Below are 24,031 nucleotides of genomic sequence, written 5' to 3' on the forward strand. Positions count from 1 at the left end.
AGGGAAGGGAAGGGAAGGGAAGGGAAGGGAAGGGAAGGGAAGGGAAGGGAAGGTCAGATGTAACTTTCTGTTTTGTACACAGTCCATACATTACATGGAGAAAGATTCCTTAATTCCAAAGAGCAGGTTTACCTTGTGGAATCAGCAGAGCAAAATGTATTGAGCTTGTTCAGTGACACAGGCTGTAATGAGAGCCTCTGGGCACTGTACTTCTGTGACAGGCAAGCAATGTTGGTATTGATGGACAACCATTTTCCTCTGTTTTGTGCTAGGAAGGAGGGTTGTGGGAATGTCTTGTTAATTTATTTGTGAATTGCTGTGTACTGATGAGGAAACAGGCCGAGTTCAGCCTTTGCAAGTCTTCTTTCATACATGATTCCATTTGCACTTGAACATCTTAATTCCAAGGTCTAGGTGCTATAGAAGGGTTGTCCCTGGAGCTCAGCCCCTGCTTCCCTCTTTCCAGAGTCAGGACAAGCTGAGATGCAGAACATTCCTAGCTTTCACTGCTCCATCTGTAGCCATGCCTTGCTTTCTTAGAGCATAATTCATGTGTATCTGTATGTATTTTGCCTTTCTGTTGTTAGAAGGCAGTAACTGGATATGTAATGGTTGATGGTTAATTTTTTTTATTGGTGCATATTTGCAGTAGAGTTAAGGAATCCACTTTAAAAAGCCATGCAAGCAGGAGCTATCAAAATTTGATATGTCTCTCTCAAGTAATTTAATAGCAAAATAGAGCAGGTTGGCTGCAGGCAGCTCTTAAGAGTACCACTGGAACTTAGGAAATCCATTTATGTCTGCATGGGCTATGCCAGCTGTTTGTGGTTGGAGACACCCCCCTCACCAAATTAATTTTGTTTTTAGTTATTTGGCCCTGCACTCAGATTCTGGCACCAGTGAGTAGCATCTGCACCATGTAGAAATGTTTTGGCAATTATGAACCAATTAAGTTCAGTTTGTTCCCTTGTTCAATCCTTCTTATGATATCCAGCAAGAATGAACTCATGACTGAAATATTTAGTATCTATTAAAAACCCAAAAATATCTCAATTTTGCAGAGTCTGGAGTTCTGTTTATCTCTGTACTGAAGAGATGAAAAATGAAATTTCAAGGGAAATTATCATTCAAACTTTTTCACTGAAAAATATATATCAAAAGTAATTCTAAATCATGTATGGTTTTATTGTCATTGGGCCACTTATGTTAAAAACCCCCCTGGTCACTCAGGTATCTGGACACTGTCATCTAAGGTTAACAAAACTGATGAAATAGGATTAACAAGGAAATAACAAGTATGGTGGCTTTATCCACAGTCATCTTTACCCTTTCTTTAATTTCTTTGTCTTGGCAAGGCTTATCCAATGAGATATGAAACTACTGCTTATCCTTTTTTTAATTGTCAGGTCAGATCTGCAAATAAAAGCCATCAGATGGAAATTGGACAGATGAAAACTGTAAAACAACAAATTTCTAGAAACACTCCTTTGTGTAATGTTGTACTTCTTTTACTTGCTCATTAAAGATTGTGATCTATTTATTGATGAGATTTATGGCCATCATTGCAGGGTATTTATGGGCCTCACAAACTTTTAATGAAGTAATTTTTGCAATGCTCATTTCTGTTTGAGAAATACAATTATTTCTGTCTAACAGGTAGATACTGTCACTCAGTGTCAAGGTGACTTGCCCAGGTTCTCCTGTGAAAGGTATGACAGGGACTGGGTTGATCCCAGCACAGCACCTAAGCTGCTGCATTCCCCCTTTCTCTTTTTGCTCTTTGTAAAGTTCCTACACCGAAAGAGAAGTACCTTTTGGTTAGGGATCTTTAGGCACTTTCATAATAGTTGAAGTGATGTTAGAAATGTTCAGTGGTAGTTTAGTGAATGGTTGATATATGAAGCCATTAGGAAAAAAAACATTAATGCAGTTTTCAGAATCTCAGAGTGGAACAACCAGAAAGTATTCACCTGGCTGTCCAATTTTACCTTTACAATTTCTTTAAGTTACAGCTGTTAAGGGAATCCTTAAACAGAAGCAAAATAAATAATATGTGGAACACCTAAATCACTGGTCACAGCTGATGGATAGAGTGAGGTCTTAAAAAGACATGGTTTAGTAGATACACGGAACCTAGAGGGCTGGAATTCCATCCACCCTGTACTGCCCATGTCCTATTGTCTTTACCTGCAGATACAGGCACCATAGCAGGATAAATGGAAAAAAGCTGTTCCACTAAAGCTTATCTTTTTATACACACACACACACACACACATATATATAAAAAACACTGTATACTGTTATATTGTATTTCTGCCTGATAATACACCTTTTATTCCTGCAGAACTAAATTCTGATACCATGCAATTCAGTGGCATTTTTGCCATTTGTTTTGTACTAGAATCAGATTTTTTTCTATAGAGAATTCAGCAAAGTATTATCTAGATAAGACTATAGCACAATGTATTAAATGAAGAAAAAGTCAATGTTGACAGGTGGGAAGCATCAAATAGTTCTTAAGCAGAGAGTTTTAAAAAGAATAAAATATCAAATAGGGAGTAATTCATCTTGGGACATGTTCTTTAAATATATCAAATAATGAATGATAAGGAGGGAGATGTAAACACCAAGTTAATTAAATCCTTGGATGATATTGGACCAGGGAGGATGGTGTGTATCAGAGCAGATGGAATGAAATTTCTGAATCATCTGGCAAATTTTAGAAGATGAATGGAAGAAAAGGAAGATGAGTTGGAATAGGCAGAAATGTCAGACAGTTCATGAAAAGAGAAATTGTTGAATAAGACTGACATGGGGTGTGAAAATTGTTAGGTTCACACTTTATATGTATGAGCCTTTTGTCTGTGTGTATGATAGTGTGAAACCTGTTAGAATCATAGAATCATTAAGGTTGGAAGAAAACCTCCAATATGATATCGAGTCCAACCTGTGACCAAACATCACTAAGTCAACTAAACCATTCCACTAAGTGCCTTGTATAGTCATTTTTTGAACACTTCCAGGGATGGTGACTCCACCACTTCCCTAGGTAGCCCATTCCAATGCTTAACCACCCTTTCAATGAAAAAATTCTTCCTCATGTCCAACCTGAACCTCCCTAGGCACAGCTTGAGTCTATGTCCTTTCGTTCTGTCGCTGGCTGCCTGGGAGGAGACTCTGGCTACAGCCTCCTTTCAGGCACTTGTAAAGAGTGATAAAGTCCCTCCTGTGCTTCCTTTTCTCCAGGCTAAAAAACCCCAGCTCCCTCAGTCACTCCTCATAGGACTTACTCCAGACCCTTCATCAGCTTCAATTGCCCTTATCTGTCTGGATTCATTCCAGCAGCTCAATGTCTTTCTTGAGATGAGGGACCCAAAACTGAGCAAAGGATTTGAGGTGCAGCCTCAGTAAACTTAAGCATTAAGCTAATTAAACTAAACCCTGTCTCATGGAGGAGGGTTCTGAGAATGTGTTGCTTTCTGTTTTCTCCATAACAAAGAGCATTAACTGAGGATGTAAGTGACACTCTGGAAATGACGGTAGATAAGCATGAGAGAAATGGGATTAAAAGTGTGGACTTCTCCTCCTCTCTAACTGGACAAAAATGTCATTTTAATTTAGACCTGAGACACAGTCCTGGAATCTGCATCTCACAACGATGAGGAACATGATGGGGATCAGTGTTGAGGTGCAGGACACTGATTTTGTGCAAGAAGTCTCACATGTCGTGAGTTATTGTGTATAATGACAAAAACAGTCACACCCAGTGGTGTTTCTCTGTATATATACAGGGCAACTTCAGGAGTCCTGGTCAATAAGAACTGATACTGAACCTACAGGACAGGCTCCTTTGGCTTAGACTTTGATCTGTGCCAGAGGTATTCATTCTGCTGTGATGCCCAGCCTCTGTTTTGTTCAGTCACCTTGTCCTACAGCAGTGTCTCACACCCAGTGGGTTGTAGACCTCAGGATATTTATGAAAAATGAGGGAAGGGTTAAGAAAAAAATCATGTGTTTGCAGTAGTTAAACACTAGTTCTGTATCTGTCTCACCAAGTCACTCACCTGTTTTGTTTGGGATCACCTGTTCTCTCTCTGCAGGCTTCTTAAATGTAACTCACAGAGAATTGCTAAAAAGTAAGGCTATGTTAATATGATCTCACAGAAAGTCAGGAGCTTGAAGGAATTTAAAAATTCAAGGGATAAAAATTCCTTTATTTTGAGTAACCCAAGGCAGCTGTACAGAGGCATCTTTGTATGGCTAGAAAGGTAATAACAATGACACTGCCACCTATGAATAATAATGTAATTACACAGAGCCTTGGCAGGACTGAAACGAATACTGCAGACAATAATAGGCCATTCACTCTGAAAAACAGAACTGGAAATAAGAAGTTGGAGCATAGTCAGAGAAAAACCAAGAAGAGGTCAAGATAGTCAGGAGTGCATTGAGCTCATCTATGATGTAATGCATTATATTTTCTGGTAGATGATAAGCTTCTGCCAGTGAATCTATGTGCAGGCTCATCTGTAGGCTTCTGTTGACTTCAGAAATTCCTGCTCTGTGTTGGGTGATCTCATCCTTAGTCTGCCATTTATGAACCATACACATTTTACTGTGTATGGTTCACTCTACCGCCACAGAGGTGGTCTTCCTTTACATTTTGGCCTTGCCAGTTTTCTGTATCCCCTTCCAGATAAGAGACTGCCTAAGGAAATGAGCTTGTCTGACCATCACTGAACATCTGGAAGCCATCTGAAGTTGCATTATCACTATCTTGCAGACCTCTCTATTCAACTGTCAGAGGAATATTTAGAGAATTTCTTTCTAGGCTTTCTAGCAGCTGAATTCAAGCAAAGATATTTTACAGACCCCAAGCCAGTAAAGACTTGCTTCATGAGGCTGCCCCAAAGGAAACTTAGTCTTACAGGCATAATCATTGGCCTGTATAGGATATGAAGCTCATGGAGAACATCTTTCCATAAAGGAAGTATAGCTGAGAGAGACTTTTTTAAAAAAAGTTTTCCAGATAAAAGATGGGCTTGTGACTGGACAGTCACTTTGTTTACCCAGTGTAAGCCCTAAGTTAGAAAAGAGTCATCAGTGAGACATGGCAGATTTTTCTAGGAGGTTTATTACATTTTAGATAGCATATTTGTGTTTAGGTTTAACAGGTATTGAGGATCCCATTTTATTGCAGGAGTAACTGCTTCATTCCAACTGCAGAATTTGTTGCGAGATTTGCCTGTTTTTTCTTGATATTCTCTTAATTTTGAATTCTTCACCTCTACTTAATCCAGTGCAAAGAGCCTGAGCAGGCTGACTTTGGAGAGAACTGTGATATGCCTGTTCTTTTCTTCAGATTGATCTGCTGCCAGCTGTAATTGCCAGCACTTCAGTCAGTTGCTTCTCTCTTTCCCTTTTGTTTCTGCTGATACCTAGCTAGGGTTTTAAATCCTGTGCTTTGTCATCCTTGTGATTTGCCAGCAGAAGCCACCTTTTCTTTCCTCATCCCTCAGGTCTACTGGAGCTTGACTGGGAAAGCCTATGGCTGTGTGGATGCTTAACTAGAGTGGTCTTCTTTTTCCCCAGCCTGCTCTACCCTAAGAATTATTTTTCCCTTTGGTATAATACGTCTCCTGAGTATATTTCTAGCTGGGAAGGAGCTGCCAGGGGTGGGAAACTCATGTGTGTACTGTCAGGTTTTCCAAAGCCCTAAACTCCCATGTAGTTCTCCCATTCTTACTTTAATTGAAAATGCCCAAACCCTTGCTTGAGGGAACTGCATGAGACTTCCAGTGCTGGTTAATATGTAATAATTAGAGATGCAAAAAGCTTTAAACAGCAACTGAAGTCTGCAATGTGCTTGCATCAGTATGCATCAGCATGGAAAGGGGTTGGAGGTCTTTGGTGGTCTTGATCCACTCCCCTACATTCCATTCACACCTTTTGACCTCACTCCTGCACTTGTGCTGTGCTGTGCTCTTCTCCAGGAGCCAGAGCAAGGATGTTTGCCCCAGGAAAGTGCTGCCCTACGTCTGTATGGCCCCTTCTCCAGACACCTCTGTTCTTTCTCACAGTGTGTAAATGCAAACAGTGCTTGGCTTTGCAGTCAACAATCCTTGTTTGGCTCCACAGCTGTCCATCCAGCTGTTGCTGTTTGTGACATGAACATTGCCACCTGGCCTTCCAGGCTTCTACAGAAAGTGATGCTGCAGGCATTTCCACTGGTGTGGAGATATGGCATATCCTGTCTCTGTGCATATCATTTACCAAGGGAGGAAGAGGAGTAATATTGGCACTACTTCCATGCCATCTGTTAGATGGCATCACCTCTCTGAGATGACCACCAAAGGCAGAGGTATAGGCAACAGAAAGCTTCCTGTAAATATTGAAAGCGACCAAAGATCAAATATGGAAGTGGATTACTCTAAAGCAGAAATAGAGTTTGCAGTGAGTTAAGCAGATAACTACTGTGTCAGTGAATGGGTTGTGGAGAAATATGGCCAGCACATTCTACCTCATTGTGGTTGCTGGTCTGCAGCATTTTATCACTTAATGATGTAACAAATAAATTTTCAAAACAGCAAGATACAATAGGTGGTGCAGTCATTATAAATGCTCTTTTTTAAATTTTTTTTTATTATCTCAGGCAAAATTGGTAGGACACAAGTTTATAGGGAAGAAAGGCACTTCACAAAATAGAAATTGAAATTGGTAAGGAAAAAGGTGCACAATGGGATTTCTTGTTAAAATGAAATTGTGTGTTCTTTAATCAAAGGAGTGCATTTTGAGAACATTTTGTAAGAATGACCTTAAAAAGGTTGCCATGGAGAAGAATTAATGCAACATTAATTAAGAATATTGACCCAAAAATTTGGTACAGAAAGTACATGTGCTTTCAGAGAACAAAGTTGCCTCAGTTTATAATTACATTTGATTGTAGTTCTCATAGTGATTTTACAGACCTTTTTAATGGAGTAAGTGAATGGTGTAAACTGTTGCTTCTCTCCTGTAATAGTCAGCAATGAATAATCAGAAATACGAGTTCTTCATAAATACTTCAGGCAATGCTTGGATAATTTTACTAACTTGGTCTGAAAAATTTCTTTTGGATTGCTGTGGGAGTCATGAACAAGGAAGAGCTGTGTTTATAAGGGTGTCCCTCAGAGGTGCAAATCTCTTGCCATCAGTGGTAATTTGATCTCCATGCTTTTTTGAACTTCTTGTGCAGTTAAGAGGTTCCTTTCTTCTTCTCTCCTCCTTCTCACTCCTCTGTTACAAGCCCAGCTCCCAAAGGGTAATTGTACAGCTTTTGCTGCTATAGTGTTCCAGCCCACTCTGGTGGAATCTCCTCGAACCTGCACTGTGTGCCATAGAAAACCATGGATCTCAGTTTGTCATTTACAGGAGGAGCATTATCCATTAAAATACGGGTGCCTGCTCAGCTGTTCCACTTTCTAACCCTTATCACTATGCCTTCAACATACTTCCTCTTGCTAAGGATGTTGTAGAACAGGAAATTCTTAGTTAATTTAGTTACTTCTGGGCCCTTGAGAGTATAAAAAGCTGGAAAAATGGTGATTTTGTTTTGTTTTGTTTTGTTTTGCCCAGTCAGGGAGAAATAAATGAAAGTGAGATGTACTAGAACTGATGGTTCTTACAGGATTCTAAAAATAATAATGATTTAGCAGGTTTCTATTTGAAGAAAATTTGGTGGTAGTTGATTCTGTAGATTTTTGATCCATCCATGTTGTTATAATCAGATATTTCACTAACTGAACAAGGAATTAACTCTGGTAGAAAAGAGAAGGAAACTTCTGAAAGCTCTAGTACATACTGTGAGAATATGTTTGAAGTTGTAAGGAAAAAAATGTTAATAATCAATCAGAAATTAAACTCAAGCAGTTTAAAAAAATCAGAAGAGGATGGCTAATGAAACCTGAATTAGAATCATAACCCTTTGTGATCTTGCAAAAAGCAGGATATAAATTTAATTGGACCCTCTGGGTTTTGCAAGCTTACTTGTCTAAGGGGCTGCTGATTTCTTTAATGGAACATCATCCTTCACAGTGTCAGAGCACATGGGAATCTCTGATCACACATGCCAGATGTCACATTTTGTGACACTTTTAAACCTTGAAAAGCTGTTGTAGTTTTGGAAATCTATAAAAACCAAGAATGGCATGCTTTGTTCACTAGTGGTTCTTTTTCAAAAGGCTATTGGTACTGAAATGCTGTCAATAATTACAACCCCTCTGGTAAAATAGTGTTGGAGTGTATACGTATAAATTGAAGCTTAAATAATGATGTGAAGTATTGTATGTTAACTTCATAAAATGAAGTGGCTGTCTTGATTTTTGCAGCAGAAAATACTTTAAAATCTTGGGTAGTAGTAAATGCAACTTTTTTGAAAAATCACATAATTTGTTGTAGCTAGGCTTTTACTGAAGAATATGAATTGAGCCTTGGACTCCAAAATGTTCTAGAACAGTGCAGTAGTCCCTTTTGCTTTCTGCAGGCTATGAAAGATTGTCTCTGATACAAGATTTGGATAGCTTCCAGCAATCCTTCTCTGATCTCTGTTCTGGTGGTGCCCTGAAGAAAGTCATGCATCAGGAAGCCATTCTGATAGACAGAGCTATACAGCAGAGAGACAAACCAGCTTCAACTGGAGGAACAGCAGACAACAGATGGATACAATCAGACAGCAAAATTCACGGAAACAGTTAGACAGTACTGATCCAGAATATGACTGAGCTACAGTGAGAACATCAAGAGCCTGTTTTTATAGATAACAGAGGAAAGAGGAGTCTTAAGACGGAATTTGAGGGGAGATAATGAAATAGCTCTGCAGATGTTTACTGAGATTCCCTCCCAGGCATGAAGCAAAATGTGGGAGGAACATGGAGGCACTTGTTTGAATATTTGTCATGTGGAGGTGGAAGCTGATCTTGTGGGTTATCAGAGAGAGATGATTGCATCTCTCTGGTGCAGCAGAGCTAGAGCAGCAGAACATAAGGAAACTGCTTCAGCCATCAGTCGGTTCCTTGGAGTTCTCAGGCTGAATCCACCAGTACTGAGATGTGGTTTTGGTAGGACAAGTAGAAGAGAAGAACAAGCATGAGAAAAGGGTTGTTTAGGTGGTTTTATTATGATTTTGGAGAATGTCAATAATGTTTTTATAAGGAATCAGGGGAGGGATTCAGCTCCATTAGCTTTCTTGCCTGTGTCTCGTGGCTGTATCCAGAACTTAGTGTGCTCACACAAAGATACCTACATGTGGATCTTAGTAAGAACTGAATACCAAGGATATGAAATCTCATGCTACTGGTTTAAATCCTTCTTCAGCTGACATTGGTAAGAGCTTTGCCTGAAACTTCAGCCAGACTAGGATTTCACTTTTTGTACTCTATGCAGTATTTTGTATTCAAGCATTTTGTTCAGCTTGCAGATGATGATACTGCTTTAATTAAAATTTCCTACGAGCTCTTGATTTAACTCCCCTATCCATCTGTTATTTCACTAATATCCCAGATAATGTCTTACAGTAGCTCACAGAGAGCCTAGAAAAAAAAAAAAAGTTATAACATCATTTACTGTTGCATTGTGAAGTACAATCAAAGCATTGTCTTTTCTAAGGGCTCCTACACCCTGAAGTTAAGCATGGCTCTGAGAGCCAAGTCCAAGAGGTGTGAGCAGGTATCTCCACACATCAGTGTGCAGTTCCTTATGGAAAATAATGACTTGGATCTCAAAAGCAGTACAGCTGCCTGTGTCCCTGAGACAGTGTCCCTCAGTTTAGGGTCAGCCCCGTGTTAGTGCAGTGGCGTTGCCCAGCATTGGAACAAGCTGGTTTAGTGCTTGTTGGGATATTTTGGTACCGCTGCACTGTAGAACGGGTGCGCTTTAAATAGAACATATCTATAGATGCTTTTTAATAATGTGCTTTATTTTTTCTGATGTATTCTATTCTGAAGAACTTTTTTTCTCTTTCTGAGCTGAAAAGTTGTCCCACAATAATAAGCAAGAGCACTCCTAAGAAGTGAATACATGTGAAAAGAACGACTCATTATTTGAATAAGTTTGCCTGAAGGGGCAATTTCTAAACTTTTAGTAAAATTCCATTCCTTTCCTTCATGTTAATTAAATGAAAGCTGGGGGGATAGGAGAGCATAATATAGTAGTGTGATATATCTGGGCCACAGCTCAAGAACCATCTTACCTCCCTTGGCTTTTTATTGAGTGCCGTGATATTTCATTTTCAATAATGAACTGCTTTTATGCAAAAGTTTTCAGTCCTAACAAATGAAAGGAGGAACGTGTTTACAGGAAACAAAAATTGCATAATCTCAGCAGAAGTCTATGACTGAATCACTGCTCTGTTCAATCCTGTGCCATTTGATATGGCATCAGGAGGTTTCATGCTTCCACTGGCTTGAATAAGAAAAGGATAAATGACCACTGCCATTAAGGCATCAGGGCCACATTTGTCTCAGTTACAAATTATCCCCGTAGTAAAATAGGATTAAATAGTCCATGTTTATGACCTCCAACAAAATCTTCTAGGGAGATAATGTTATGCTTGGAATCAGTCTTTTCAGGCATTCTGGTGGAGTGGGTTAATGCAGTAGCAATATTTCTCCAGGTTTCCCCCCAGTTCTCATTTTCTCACTTGGAAGCAGTGACTTCTGGCTGCTTTGTGCTGGACCACATGCAGACACAGCAGGAGGCTCTTGGCTTCTCTGACTGCATCTGCTGTCCAAGCAACTGCTCCTCACTCCCTCAGAGGAAGACACAGTGGGCAAATAGAAATACTTTGCAGGCCAGATGGGGCTAATGGAGCACAAACTGGAGCATTCTGACCAAAATGCATATTTAATTGCAAGTTGTTTCTTGAATTTCTGGCATGCACTGTGCTTGACTGGTTTCTGGTGACCAGATCTAGTTTTGCATTTTTCCACTCCTGATCATGTCAGTATTATTCAGAGGCACTCAGACTTTCCAGGAATGGCTTAATCCCTCTGAGATCAGACGTACCTACATACATTCAGGTAGTTCTCCAGTAGTGCAGTTATGTTAAGTGGCACTCCTACAAGTATAACTGTTGTCACATCCACTGTGATAGTTTCTGGGAAAATGTGCTTTGATTGTTTTTGTTTCATTAGGTTGTGTTTTTCACTCAAAAGGTTGGATTTAAGTTTGTGTATCCAGAGGAAAATTAATGCTGCTTGTTCAGAATGTAAGGAATTTCCTTCAGGCCTTTGCTTTTGCCTTTCATACCTTTAGGAGCAATTCTCTATAGATTTCACCAGCTAGGTGGGGGCTGATTAGGGTAACGTATATGAGGTATGCCAGGAGTGACAGGCTTGCTGGTCTTTGTTATCCACTTGTTTGGGTTTGTTTGTTTGTTTGTTTGTTTTTTACATACTCTGATATCCCAAAATTAGATGTGTTACATCTGTTACATATACATATGAGACCCATAACATTTGTGGACTTCTTTCAGAATATCCTTTGGACCAGATGATTTCAGTGTTACAACCTGCTTCTTAACATTTCCCCTGTTGCTTATTTAAATAAGGGATGCTCCTTTACCTCCTCTGTCAAATAGTTCAAATTGTAGATCTCTTAAAGCAACTGCTGCTGCACTCTGCACCAGCAGTGGTATCATTCCATTTGTGGAAAATAAACCCTTGTTAAGTAAATGTGGTATGTGTTATGTAAGAGGAAACATTTAATGAGCAGATACTTTAAGTTCTGTTTTTATTGTATGCACCTGATCAGTTAAGTTTTTCTTGGCCCCATTGTGTAAAACAATATGTCTTTGCAAAGTAAGGAGTGAATTTGTTTTCCTGATATTCCCATCATGCTGGAACTAACATATCTGACATTGCTAAGCTTTGAGATTCTCCAGGTGAATGTTTTTAGAATACTGTAGAGACTATAAATTCAGAAATAAGAGTAAGCATATATAGGTTGAAGATGGCTTAGTTATAAAATTTGGTTGCTTAAAAACATTTCCAATGCCTTCTGATGGTGTCTGTGGCTGGGTCAGTGTCTTCTCCATTTCTGCCCAGGTAGGACACCAGGTAGGAAGTTTGTAAGACAGGACATAGTTAAGAATCAGCCTTCAGATCCATCAGAAAGTTGATAGTTATCTGTGTTCAATTAAGACACCACAGAAGAAAGAACCTAACATATGAATCAAGCAACAATAGCAGAGGTCTGGAAAAAAAATCCTAAAAAGGACAATTTTGGCCAAGGACAGTCAGACAAGATGTCTTGACTGGTAAGATTATGCCAAAGGTCAGACCACAAAACTAAAAGAAGTGAGATCAGACTGAGAAGTAACTTAAGTTATGGCTAAAATCCAACCCTCCAAAAGAATTAATCAGATGAGGTTTGGAAGGCTTTGTCTGGGAAAAGAGATGTCTTCTCTGACTTTAATTCTCTGGCTATTGTTATAAAGGAGAAGCGTAAGCCCTTTCGTTAGACGTGGAGTGTGTGCAGCTTAGTTATGCACTGAATAAGTACCAGTGTGTGTGTGCATGAAATTGATGTGTGTTGGGAGGTTTTTAGTGGTCTCAGGCCAAAGCTTGCTCTTGGCCAGCAGACCTGTGGGCAAATACTGTTCACCCAGCTGCTGCACACAGTGGTGGTCCCACCACACTGGGCTGTGTTCAGCAGTCACCTAAAACGTGCTGATCAGTGAGTCACTCATACACAGAACAGGCCTTGAGTAAATGTCCTGCTCAAGTTCCCTCTATAGCAGTTTCTGAGGATGAATCTGCTACTGAGGTAAGATATGCAGTTGGTTTTCCATAGGTAGAATAGAGTGTATGGAATCTTACAGCCCATAAATTTTGAGCTGTCTGTGGGTGACCTTGCTCAGATTGTCAGCAGCGTAGGAAAGATCTTGTAGGAGGTAAAACTCTTGAAAATACCTAGTGACGGCTTTTAAATTACAGTCAAAGTACTATCCAGTAGTATCTGAAGTATTAAAAATGGGACACAGTCTCCTGAATAATCTTTAAAATCAAGTGGACAAAATGGTTATAATAATTATAGGCATGAGTTAAAGGGGAAAAACTCAGTGGTTTTTCTCTGTTTTCAGAAAATGTGTATGAGATGAACTTCCTAGGCAGACCTAGCCAAACTGCTTTCTTTCCTGCATGTGACCCACCAAGTCATTGCTCTAGTACAACCCTTTTCTTTGCCTTCTAACACCAGACAAAATAGGAAGCCATAATTTAGTCACCTCCACTTGTTCAATTAAAAAATAGCTTGTCTAATCATGAACGTGCCAAGGGATTTTAGATAACAGTTATTCTTACCACCTGTACATTCGTTTCTGTCCACATAAAAATTTTCCAGGAAAAAGATTTTCACATTCTGCATCCCAAGACTAATAAAAATTTAAAACAAATTTTTTGTAGGGTTTTAATTCCAGCTTGTTTTTCTTTACCTTTGTCTGATCTTTACAGCTTCCTCTAAAAGTGTGCTTTTTGCTCTTTATGCAGACTGTATGTGGATGGACCTTTTGGAAGTCCCTTTGAGGAATCCCTGAACTACGAGGTCAGCCTCTGCGTGGCTGGAGGTATTGGGGTTACACCATTCGCATCTGTGCTCAACACACTGCTGTAAGTGAGCTGAAGCCTTTAAAGACGTTTTGCCCCGGTTTGCAGCATCAGTGCATGTCAGAAAGGCTTTGAGGGTCTTAGAAAACTTCCACTGGTATAAGTGAACTGGAATGATTCCTTGAGAAGATGTGGAGGATTGGGATGTCCCTAAAGGGCATAAATCCTCTTATACCAGCTCTGTAACCCGAAGAGTTGTGGCAGAGATGTGCCAGAGATGCACCAGAACTGGGACAGTGTCACCAGCTTTGTATCCTGCCACCAAGCCTTATCAATCTAGTCACAGGCCTTCAGCAAGACTTGTTCCCCTAGTCCCTAGCTTAGATGAGCTGTGTACTCTAACAGTTTTTTGGAATCAGACAGTTGTGACAATCCTTCTGCTGGAAATGCAAGACCAGCTCTCCTGGTTTGACTTTTTAAAGTCTAAGCTTGAGGTTTTAATAGAAGGGGATCAACCTGAATTCAGGTAGCATGCAAATGTTTAACCCCATTTGAGAAGTTTAAATTTTAGGTATGCATTTTTCTACTTTTTCCTTCTTGTTTCTCTCTCTATTTTAAAATTTCATTTTAATGTAAAGCCTTTGATATTCTATGCAGATTAAACCTTTCACCTCTTGCTTTTCTGTCACGTTGACAGCATGGTTCCCACTAAATCCTATGCTGTCTGAAATAGGCTTCCTTTTATGATTGCTATTGACTTTATTTTATTTGCTAGAGTTATTGTTTAGGGGCTACAGTCACAGCCTGTTTCAAAGGTCAAGTATAAATAGCCAGCCAAAGCAGCAAACCTTCCCTGAGAGGCTGAGAGGCTAACTGGCTTTGGGAGGGCTTTACAATGCACAATTAAAGCATTTCTTGCAAGATGAACATGCCAGGGGTCAGCTCTAACTCCAAAGTGAAGTGTGGAATTTAGGTCCTGTACACATTCTTCTTTTCTTAGCCTGGGCTGGACCTGACAGTGCTACTGAAAGTTATGAGCCCTGTGTGTCTCATAGTGCTGCAGCCCCCAAAGGCCATCTTGGGCTCCCTCATTTTCTTTCCATGAGAGCCTATGGATCACCCTCTCAAAACCAGGGTACATTTTCACTGAAAGCCTGGGACTCAGGTGGATAAAATGACTGTTTTTCTCGTGATGGATTATCCCTGATAGTGTTTAGCAAAAATGTCATGGAACACAAAGATGGGCCAGCAGCAAGTAATTATGTTTGCCTCTACCAGTGTGTTATCTGAGGCTGTAGGAATTCATACAGACACTGCAAGAAAATGGTAGTGTCCAAAGGATTTTGCAATGACATTTATCTGCATAAAGCCATAAATTGACTTCCAAGGTACTAATTCCATAAACTGCCTTTGTAGCCACTCTTCCCCCTCTGCACTGTACAATATTCAAGGGAATCATTTTCAAGAAAAGAATTAAGCAGTCTTAGTCTGCTTCCCTCCTCAGTATTTAAACATCAGCAAAGCACTGGTTTAGTGTCTGATCTGCCTGTGTCTCTGCCCTGGCTTGGGAGCAGATATTGGCAGGTGTGAACATGCAAACTGCCTGATGGTGCCAGCACTGCAGAGCAGCCAGGCCAGTCCTGTTGTGTCAAGGACACACAGGTCTAGGAGAGATCCAAAGTCTGTCCTTCAAATTGTTTCCTGCTCCATTGTTTTCCTGTTGTAGGCACATAATTTGATTTATGCTCCTGCCCTTCCCTCCACTTAGCTGTTGAACCCTGTGCCCTATTTTAAGAAACTGTAATGTACTTTACGAAAGCTAGAGGCTTTTATGCACAAGAGTCTGTAAATAATGCCTGTTATGGGCAGCGTAACACAGAAATAACAAGAAATGTTACATACACATGGTTGTAATGGGGGATTGCACCTCTCCTGCACAATATATCCTGACAGAGGTAGACACAGGCATATGTGTCTGGGGTGCTATTTTAAATCTGTGCTGGATTTGATTTGGTGAAGTCTTGCAGTCCAGCCTCTTTGTCCGGCTGCAGTGTTTCATCACCGAGAGTGGTGTTTTGTTACTGAACTGGGGCATTTCAATACAAAATGCCTTGCATTCTTCTCTTTTTATCCCTTTCTATGGTGAAAGGCACTTGCTTTCCTTGCTACTGTTTATAGTTCTCTTGTCTTATCTGACCAGATGGTGACCCTTCCTAAGTGCTTGTCATAGTCTAGGCAGTCAAAAAGAGATTGGAGGAAATCGTGTTTGGAAAGTCAGCAGTTATAAAATAAAAAATATGAAATCAGGAATTGAAAGACATTGTACTCCCCAGTCTGAAAGCACTTTTTTTTACTCTCTCTGGGGAGTTTACATGAAAGGTGAGTTCTCAGTTCTGCGTGCTGCTGGGGTGCTCCTGATGTCTCCATCCTTGCTCCTCAGGGCAGTGCTATGGGAAGGCAAGGCACTGGTTGGAGCCATCAGTTATGTAGATCTATTAATCCTATATCCTTGCTGGATGTGCTAGCAACTCTAGAGTTTGGAATAAGGTATAATGAGTATGGTGAGATGTATCATGTAACTTTTTGACCAAGCCTGGCTTCTAGGACTGGCATTTTAAGTGAACAGCAGGTTATGGCCTTCTCTATCTGAGAATCATTCCAGGAGGAAAAGGAGGAAACTGTGCACGGACCATTTCAGTGACCAGAACAACAATAAGCAGTGTTAGCTAACCAAGAAAGTGCTTCCTGAATACTTGTGCTTTATTCGAATTCATTATTCATCAGCATATTTTTATTTCTGTTTTCTTTCCCAGTTCATTCAAATCCTTCCTTTGTACTTGTTTGTGTTTTAATTGAATTAGAAATCTGACATGAGAGTCATGTTTTTCTAAATGCAATGCCAGAATCTGCCCATGGCTGCACTTTATCCACCAGCATTTTCTGAGGTCTGTAATATGTCACACATTTCCTTGACACAATGGAGCTCTGATTTGATTTGATCTTTGTGATTTTGCAACAGTGTTAATTATAATCAACCAGAGCCTTTCACATAGAAAGGCAGAATTAAGTCCTGACATTATTGCATTTGTCAATATTTTCCACTTACAGACCTTTTTATATATCTAATAAAGCACTGACATAATACACTTGAACTTAGAATGTCTCCTTTGCTTTGAAATAGAAGTATGATGATACATGAATCCATATTTGCTGCCCAAATCATCTGTATAGCTGACAACTTCCTAGTGTGGAAGCAGTGTCCATGATGGCTGTTAGCTCTGTGCTAGATATTTAATATTCTCAGGATAATCCTAATAGGCTGTGTTGGTCAATTCAGTGTCTGATGTATCATAGCTTGAAGAGATACTTAGCAGTTAGCTTCTAAAGGAAATTCATGTTTCCATTAATAAATATAAAACATCCTAATTAATGTTTCCTTTTTAAATGATAATTTTTAACTACCCACACATTTTATTTTCAAGTGACGGCTGGAAATGCTACAAGCTCAGAAGACTCTACTTCATTTGGGTGTGCAGGGACATTGAGTCCTTCCGCTGGTTTGCAGATCTGCTCTGTATGTTGCATAACAAGGTAATGGGTGTTGTTTGGAGGGATCCTGACAACTTAAATGCAAGGTATGCCCACACCTCACACCTGGCATCCTGTAGAGGATGGCAGCCTTGCTCAGAACGAGTGAGCTCCAGCAGTAGCTTGGGCTGCCTTATCCAGGCTTCATTTATTCCTGGAGCTGCACAAACCACTTTGAGTATCCATCACCAATGTTTCATTGCAGTGTTGTCATGTTCCAGTAGCCTGGGCGCTTACTGTGTCCAGGCTACTTTATGAGAATGGAAGAAGCAGCACATGCAGTCTGGGAAGCCTTGAGTGGCCTTTAGTCATTTGGCTACTAGGCAGCTGGAGAAGGGAGTGGTGTTTACAATTTCAAGTGTCTTTTAAGAGCCATGTAGCTTCCTAAAATAATATTTTTTACACAGCATGATGTGCTATGCAAGCACATCCTCTTCATTAAAAAGCTTACTGCACTGATGCTGAAACCCGTGTCCCTCAGCATAGTAGGCACAAGTGGCTTCACACTTACATTGAGAAAAAGAATATTATTTCACTAGCTTTTTTTATCATCCTCCCAGCTTTGGCAGGAGAATCGGCCAGACTATATAAATATCCAGCTGTACCTCAGTCAAACAGATGGAATACAGGTATGTGGCCAAATGTTGTTTGTAAACTAAACCAGACCTTGGAGTAATAGGAAATGCAAACTGTCAGTCAAAGGCAGAAGGGGATTACTGCAGATGTAAAAAGAAGGAGAGGAGGCCATAAACTCAGGTGACTGATTCATTAATAGAGCAATCCCCACAGCATTAAGAAAGTCTAGTGCAGTACCCTTAACTTGATTAGGTGTGGGCAGAAATCCATATCTTCCTTTTCTAGGAACAGGGTCCTCCAGGCCAGGCCATGGACCAGTTGGCCGTGTTTGGTGGGAAATCTGCATCGTTTCTGGGCTAAGAACCAAACCAGAATTGTTCTAGGAACTTGCAAGCTCAAATCTTCTTTTCCCATATATATTTTGAAAGAATCTAGCTATTTTTAAAAGCTTTTTATTTCATTGTCTCATATATAGATGAAAAGTAGAAGTTTATTGATGTGTAAGACTGGAAATTATACTGAACTGTCAATTGACATGTATTGCCAATGCTAAGGCCAGCCTAATTCCCCAGCTCTTGGCATCTCCTGTAACTATTTATGCTTGCAATCTTCATTTTATATTATTTAGCACCTAAGCCTAGGTACAAGTCTTTACTGTACCATGTCAGGAAGCTTTCCTTTGACTACAGCGGGCTCAGAGACAAGCCTAACAATTACTGCAAAGCATGAAACGCAGTGAAAAGCCATGCCCAAAGGATTTTGATCTGCCTTCTATCAGGTGGAGATAACATAATATTCACAGCTCTGGTAGGAGCACAATCCTGAAGTTTAAATAATGTGATAGCTACAGTAGTTATGACTATGACAAATGTAATGCCTGGACAACATATGTTGATGGAAATGTAGTGCTTGAAAATGCCTAATTGATGAATCTGGTATGTAATTGTTAGCTTAAAATTAAAAACTGAAGCAGGACTGCAATGCAATGAGATAGGAAAAGTGAAATAATAGTCAATTCAAAAGGAGTTTTCTGATACTGTATAGTGTAGTATACAAATACTGCATAGTGATACTAATTAAGGAGCTGCTGAATTTATTTAAATCATCTTTTTGGTTGAAGTCCTTCTTTAAAGTCACTTTTTTTTGTGGCTGTTGAACAAAGCTGCCATGAAGCATAATGCTGCTTGTAATTGCTCAGTCTCCATGTCCATACAGGTGGTGTGTTCACTGATGTTAGTCCAAGGTGCTGACTGCTGCTAAAATTCGGGCAGTTGCACTTCATACTCCCTTTGTGAGAAGCCTTTGTGCCTGTGTGGTAAGAGCCCACCCTGCAGCAAGTGCCTCTTGTCTATAAAAGCCCCAAGGAGGCTGAGTTGATCAGGACTGTGTTTGCACTGGTGTGAGCCATGTTTCAGGTTGTTCAGCAATGGAGGGAATGCAGGAGCCCAGATAATGTGTAACTCTCTGCCTCTTACTGCTGCCTTAGGACAGCACACCCAGGGTTGTGCCCTGCAATGGGAGGGCATTTCACCTTATCAAAATGCTGGTGAGTTGGCATTCTGGAATGGAGTGGGTTCCATCTGGGGAGCAGTTTTGGCTGCTTTCTGCTGTTACAGCAGCTCAGTACAGCTGGCAAACTACTTTCAGGGTGAAAAGTAAGATTTCCCTTGTTACTTTTTCAGACCTAGTCATCTTAATAGTTACTTGTACAAAGTTTTAAAAAAAAAGACTTCAGACAGAAATACAATTTTTGCATCAGCAGCATTTCTTCCAGCTTAGCATTAAAAGCCGGTGTGGGAATGAGTAATAGGAGCATGGTTATTGTTTTATGGCTTAAGTAAATTGGTTTAAAAGTAATGTGGAAATTAATGAGCAGCTGCATGAGGGACAATGTATAATGAACACCAAGGAGAGCTATTGAAAAGGTACTGAGCAGAGGTATTGGTGCATAAAATGGCTGCAGTTCTCATCACAGCCTTTGGTACTTGTGCTCAGGTTTTACACCTCAGCACTCTGGCAAGTCAGCCAATAGCAGAAATGGGAGCCCTGGGTGATATGAGGCAATTTGCAAATCAGGCAGAATGGAGTTTTTTTGTTTCTTACAGAAAATAATTGGTGAAAAATACCAAGCTTTAAACTCCAGGCTTTTGATTGGACGACCCCGGTGGAAGCTGCTGTTTGATGACATAGCAAAGTGCAATCGGAGGTAAGTGCTTATCCGCTTGAAGGATGCCACAGTTCAACCCTGGCCATGTCTGTTTCTACCTATGTTTGTATGACAATGTTTCTGGGATTTATCTTGCTGAGACATAGCCTATACAAACTGAAACACTTTTTTTTTTTTTTTATGCTTAGAGCAGTTCAGCTTTTTGTGCAGCTGAGATGTTCAGTGGCTCAGAAAATAAAAGTAGCAGATTTCCATCTCACTGCACAGAGATTACATATGTTCTTGTCCATGGCACTGTCTTGCTTTCAACATATACTGGCTTTTCATATAAAGTTATATTTCTTAAAATTGTTGATTCATGATTTGTAATGCTAATTTACAAACAGAATTCACAAGGAAGAATTTGATTTACCTGTATTGGTTTTATTCAGAAGATTTATTGTCTTTGGGTATTTCTAGCTATTTTTTATTCTCTGTTAAAACCTGTCAATGCCTTTTTATGTGCTGGGAAAGAATATTGTGGTCTGAAACAAGACAAGTGTAAACCAGAGAACACATGCATATGGAATGTCTTTGTCCAGATCCAGCTTTGTTGAGTATTTTACCGTCTACTAGCAGTTTATTGCCCCAAAAGTTGATCTGGGAGAGGGCACTATGTGAATCTTCCCTAATCCACTTCTGGCAAAGTCGTTGGTGTGGGAGCAAACCCCCCTGAGAAGCTGTGGATAGTAATCTGGGTGCATCAGGTTGAGAGGTGCTGTGCAGAACTTTCCCTCAAGAACGTTTTGTCCTTTCTTGCGCTTGCAAAGTGAAATCTGCCCATGGCTTGTTGACTCCTCACTTCTGGGGCTCGGGGTCACTGAGCCCTGGCTCTTGAGAAGTACTGAGTGCCAAATGTATCACTGTGGCCAGTGTGAGCTGCTGACAATACTTGTCTTGGATTCAGGTCCTAGAGCAGGATGCCCCTAGAGATGCTATGTCTCTAGCAGAATTTTCAGCCTTAGAGAAAGGGTTTAGAGCAAAGACCATGGGAAAGAAAGGGAAACAGAGAGTTCAGAGAACCAAGCTGACTCTCTAGGTTTAAAGGTCTCCAACAGTGGACTGTTGACCTTTTATACTCCATTCTAATGTCTTTGTTTAACTATGTAGTTTTAAAAGATGAAAGTGATGAGGTGCCTGCCACTTCCTGCCAAGGGTGTAAGAGCACATAATATAGATGAAGCCATTAATAGTAGTAGTAGTAGTAGTTATACTTGATTTTTCTTTTGTGCTTTCCACTGCATTACTCCTATTTAGACTTCAAGTACCATTTCCTCTGCATTTTCACATCAGGTCTTTAAATTGGGCCACCATTTTTAAGCAAGGTGTCTTTAATACCTAAATAATGTTCTGAGTCTTTTGTCAGACATCTTGCTAAGATGTAGGTTTGTCATTCTTTGTCATCTCTTTATCAAGGTGTATATAGGTCTGTACCTATGGATGTAGTTACATGTCATGATGCACAATAGCGAGGCCCTTGACAAACTCAGCTGTCCTACAAAAATTTACCTTTTGTAGGTAATTATTCTCCATATTTCCTTGGATGAGATGGGAACTTCAGTTTTTCCCTCTGGTCCAATTTCCAGGTCTGCTGCTAGCTTTATTTCAGTTCTTATTTCTCTGTAACTTTCCACCTAAACGTCCCTGCTGCTATACAGAGACCAAAAAAACCAAACTAAAGCAAAACAGGTCAATCAAGTTGTTTCCAACATCTGGTGCCAGTGTTCAGACTTTCACATTTGCAGTCATCCCCTTGGGCTTGTTTATGGGCAGCCAAGATGTTTTCCAGTTTTTATCTTGTGATTTTAGGAAAAGCTGCATATAAATAAACAGGCAGCTGGCAAAGCTCTCACTGTGTAGCCGTCTGATTGCTGTGTGCTTTGTGAATTGTTGCTGTTGTTGCTGTTTGGGTCCCAAATAAGCAAAGTGCATTTGTAAGTGTCTGAGCTTTGCCAGACCTTCAGAGCATGACATGGGACAACCCAGCATCAGGTTCCTGATCCTTTTTTTTTTGGGAAAAGAGGAGCAGATGTATGCCATCTACTGTTCATATTTCATATGGCACCTGCAGACCCAGCAACCTGAATTGGAACAGTTACATAATAAATTACTGGTCTTTTTCTTTCATGCTTTTTTTGGGGGATGGAGCAACAGCCTTGTTCCTGTTCAGTTATGTCCTGGATGAAAAGCTTGCACCGTGCTCAGTTTGCTTAGGTCAAATGGGCATGTGCTTTTTTCCAGGTAGAGAACAACCTAGAAAAAGACATGAGTACCTGTAGGAGAAAAAAGCATGGAGCACCATGATACATTTCTCATGTGCTCTAAAGGAAAAACCTCTCTAGGAATGAATGTGGGATTTAAAACAGGAACATTTCAACTCCTGACTCTGTCCTCTCAATGTAGCAAAGTATTTAATCTCTCTCAGGTCCTGCTGTTCACGAGATGGATGTAAGAATATATGCCATCCCATAGGAATACTGCTTAGTGCTCTGAATGAGTAAATTCTATATGAAGTTTATAATTATTACAAAGAATGGCCTATAACATAGTTTACTTAACTGTAAACATCAATGGTATTCATGAAGATTTTCAGACATAGGACTACACAGCTGCCTGTTTTCACCTTAGCCACAGAGTGAGCCTTTGTCCCAAACAAGTGATAGATAAGCAGTTAAAGCCCATCAGCTCAGGGTAGCAATATGCTGTTCCACGTTGTAGCTTTCCTCAGCCACCTTTCTGTTTGTGTTCCAGCAGCCAGGCAGGAGCTGGGCGAGGCAGGGGGGAGGCATCAGCAGGCACATGGACACATGAGGAAGGTAGATGGTTTGTGAAGGGGTGTCCAGACCAGATGCTGATGGTGGGTATCCCAGGGAGGCAGTCTGAGAGCCTGTGGCACACTGCACAGAACAGTGATTCAGCTGGGTTTCAGGAGACCTTGGCCATGGGTTGGCTGCTGGCTTTGTTGGCTGTTTGTACATAATGAAAGGGAAAGGAGCAGCTGAACTCTTTGGGGTTTATTTTATCAGTTCACTGTACTAATTAGACTAAAGAAAAATAAAAACAAAACAAACAAACAAAAAACCACCACCAACAACATTAATTCTTTCAATTAAATACACAGTAGAAGACAGAGTCTTGCTGGCAGCTCATGAATCCTTTTTCTCCAGTGTGCACAGATTAGAGGGAGTTCAGAGTCTGCAAGTGCTGAGGAATCTTTTTTGAGAGCAACAAGCAACAACTCTCTCATTATTGCAACAAATTCAGCCTCCAGCACACCACCCATTGCCATTAAAAGGAGTACTGCCAGAACAGGAAGGAATCTATTATGTTTAATAGATAAACATAAGGGTGAGAAAAGTACGATTTAGTACTTTGCCATGGATTGATATGAGAGATGGTGTCATTGAAGGCAATTAAAATCTACCTTGTAAGTTACCTGCATAGCTTTGTGATGATTTCTGATGTTTGAGTGCTCAGTTGTACCATGCCAGAGTTGCTGTGCACTGATGCAGTGTGCACTGCCATGCTATTCCAGCAGGTGCCTGACACCTGACACGTACATGTAGCGGTATGCACCGAAGATTGCTTCTTCCTCCTCTCATCAAACACATGCACAGAGAGCTTTAAACTGAGTTTGATTATCTTGCATATGCTAAAATATTGTGTATTAAATAGTTACTGGGTAAAACACCAAAATAGTCCTGGAAGCAGAGCCCAGAATCCAAATCTCAAGCCTCGTGGTGAGTGCTGTAGATCACAATAGTTAGAGCCATGTTCCCTCTTGTATGCTTTTTCTTCATCCTTGTAAATCTTTAAGATCTTTTTCTGCAGTGGCACAATTTCAGCAGGAAGAAGATGATTTTTTTTTCATGATACAGAAAAGGCATCACTGTATTGTCTTTCTCTGCTTCCTTTCCTTCTCCTCATTTTTTATAAAAAGGGAGATAGTGAATATTGTGAATGGCTCAGTATCCCTGTGGTGGATGTGCTTTGTTCTGGTGCTGGCTACAGTTCTGAGCTCTCAAAATGTTGTATGACTGTGAGTCTGACAGCCTGTTTTTAAGGTGACCAGAGAGCAAAG

The 24,031-nt window shown here is 40.3% G+C and overlaps 1 protein-coding gene across 2 annotated transcripts in view; it reads left to right on the forward strand.

Annotated features, from left to right (window-relative positions):
• The window catches only part of NOX4 (NADPH oxidase 4), a 110,462-nt gene that overhangs the window by 75,422 nt on the left and 11,009 nt on the right, over positions 1 to 24,031 (forward strand). For both annotated transcript variants that reach the window (XM_015644620.2, XM_015644629.1), the window contains 4 exons: positions 13,524 to 13,643; positions 17,063 to 17,171; positions 17,729 to 17,797; positions 19,850 to 19,950. In XM_015644620.2, the coding sequence (XP_015500106.1) occupies positions 13,524 to 13,643; positions 17,063 to 17,171; positions 17,729 to 17,797; positions 19,850 to 19,950 (399 nt within the window). The remainder of the gene's footprint in view (positions 1 to 13,523; positions 13,644 to 17,062; positions 17,172 to 17,728; positions 17,798 to 19,849; positions 19,951 to 24,031) is intronic.

The sequence above is a fragment of the Parus major genome, chromosome 1, assembly GCF_001522545.3.
Source record: "Parus major isolate Abel chromosome 1, Parus_major1.1, whole genome shotgun sequence".
In the NCBI taxonomy this organism is placed as follows: Eukaryota; Metazoa; Chordata; class Aves; order Passeriformes; family Paridae; genus Parus; species Parus major.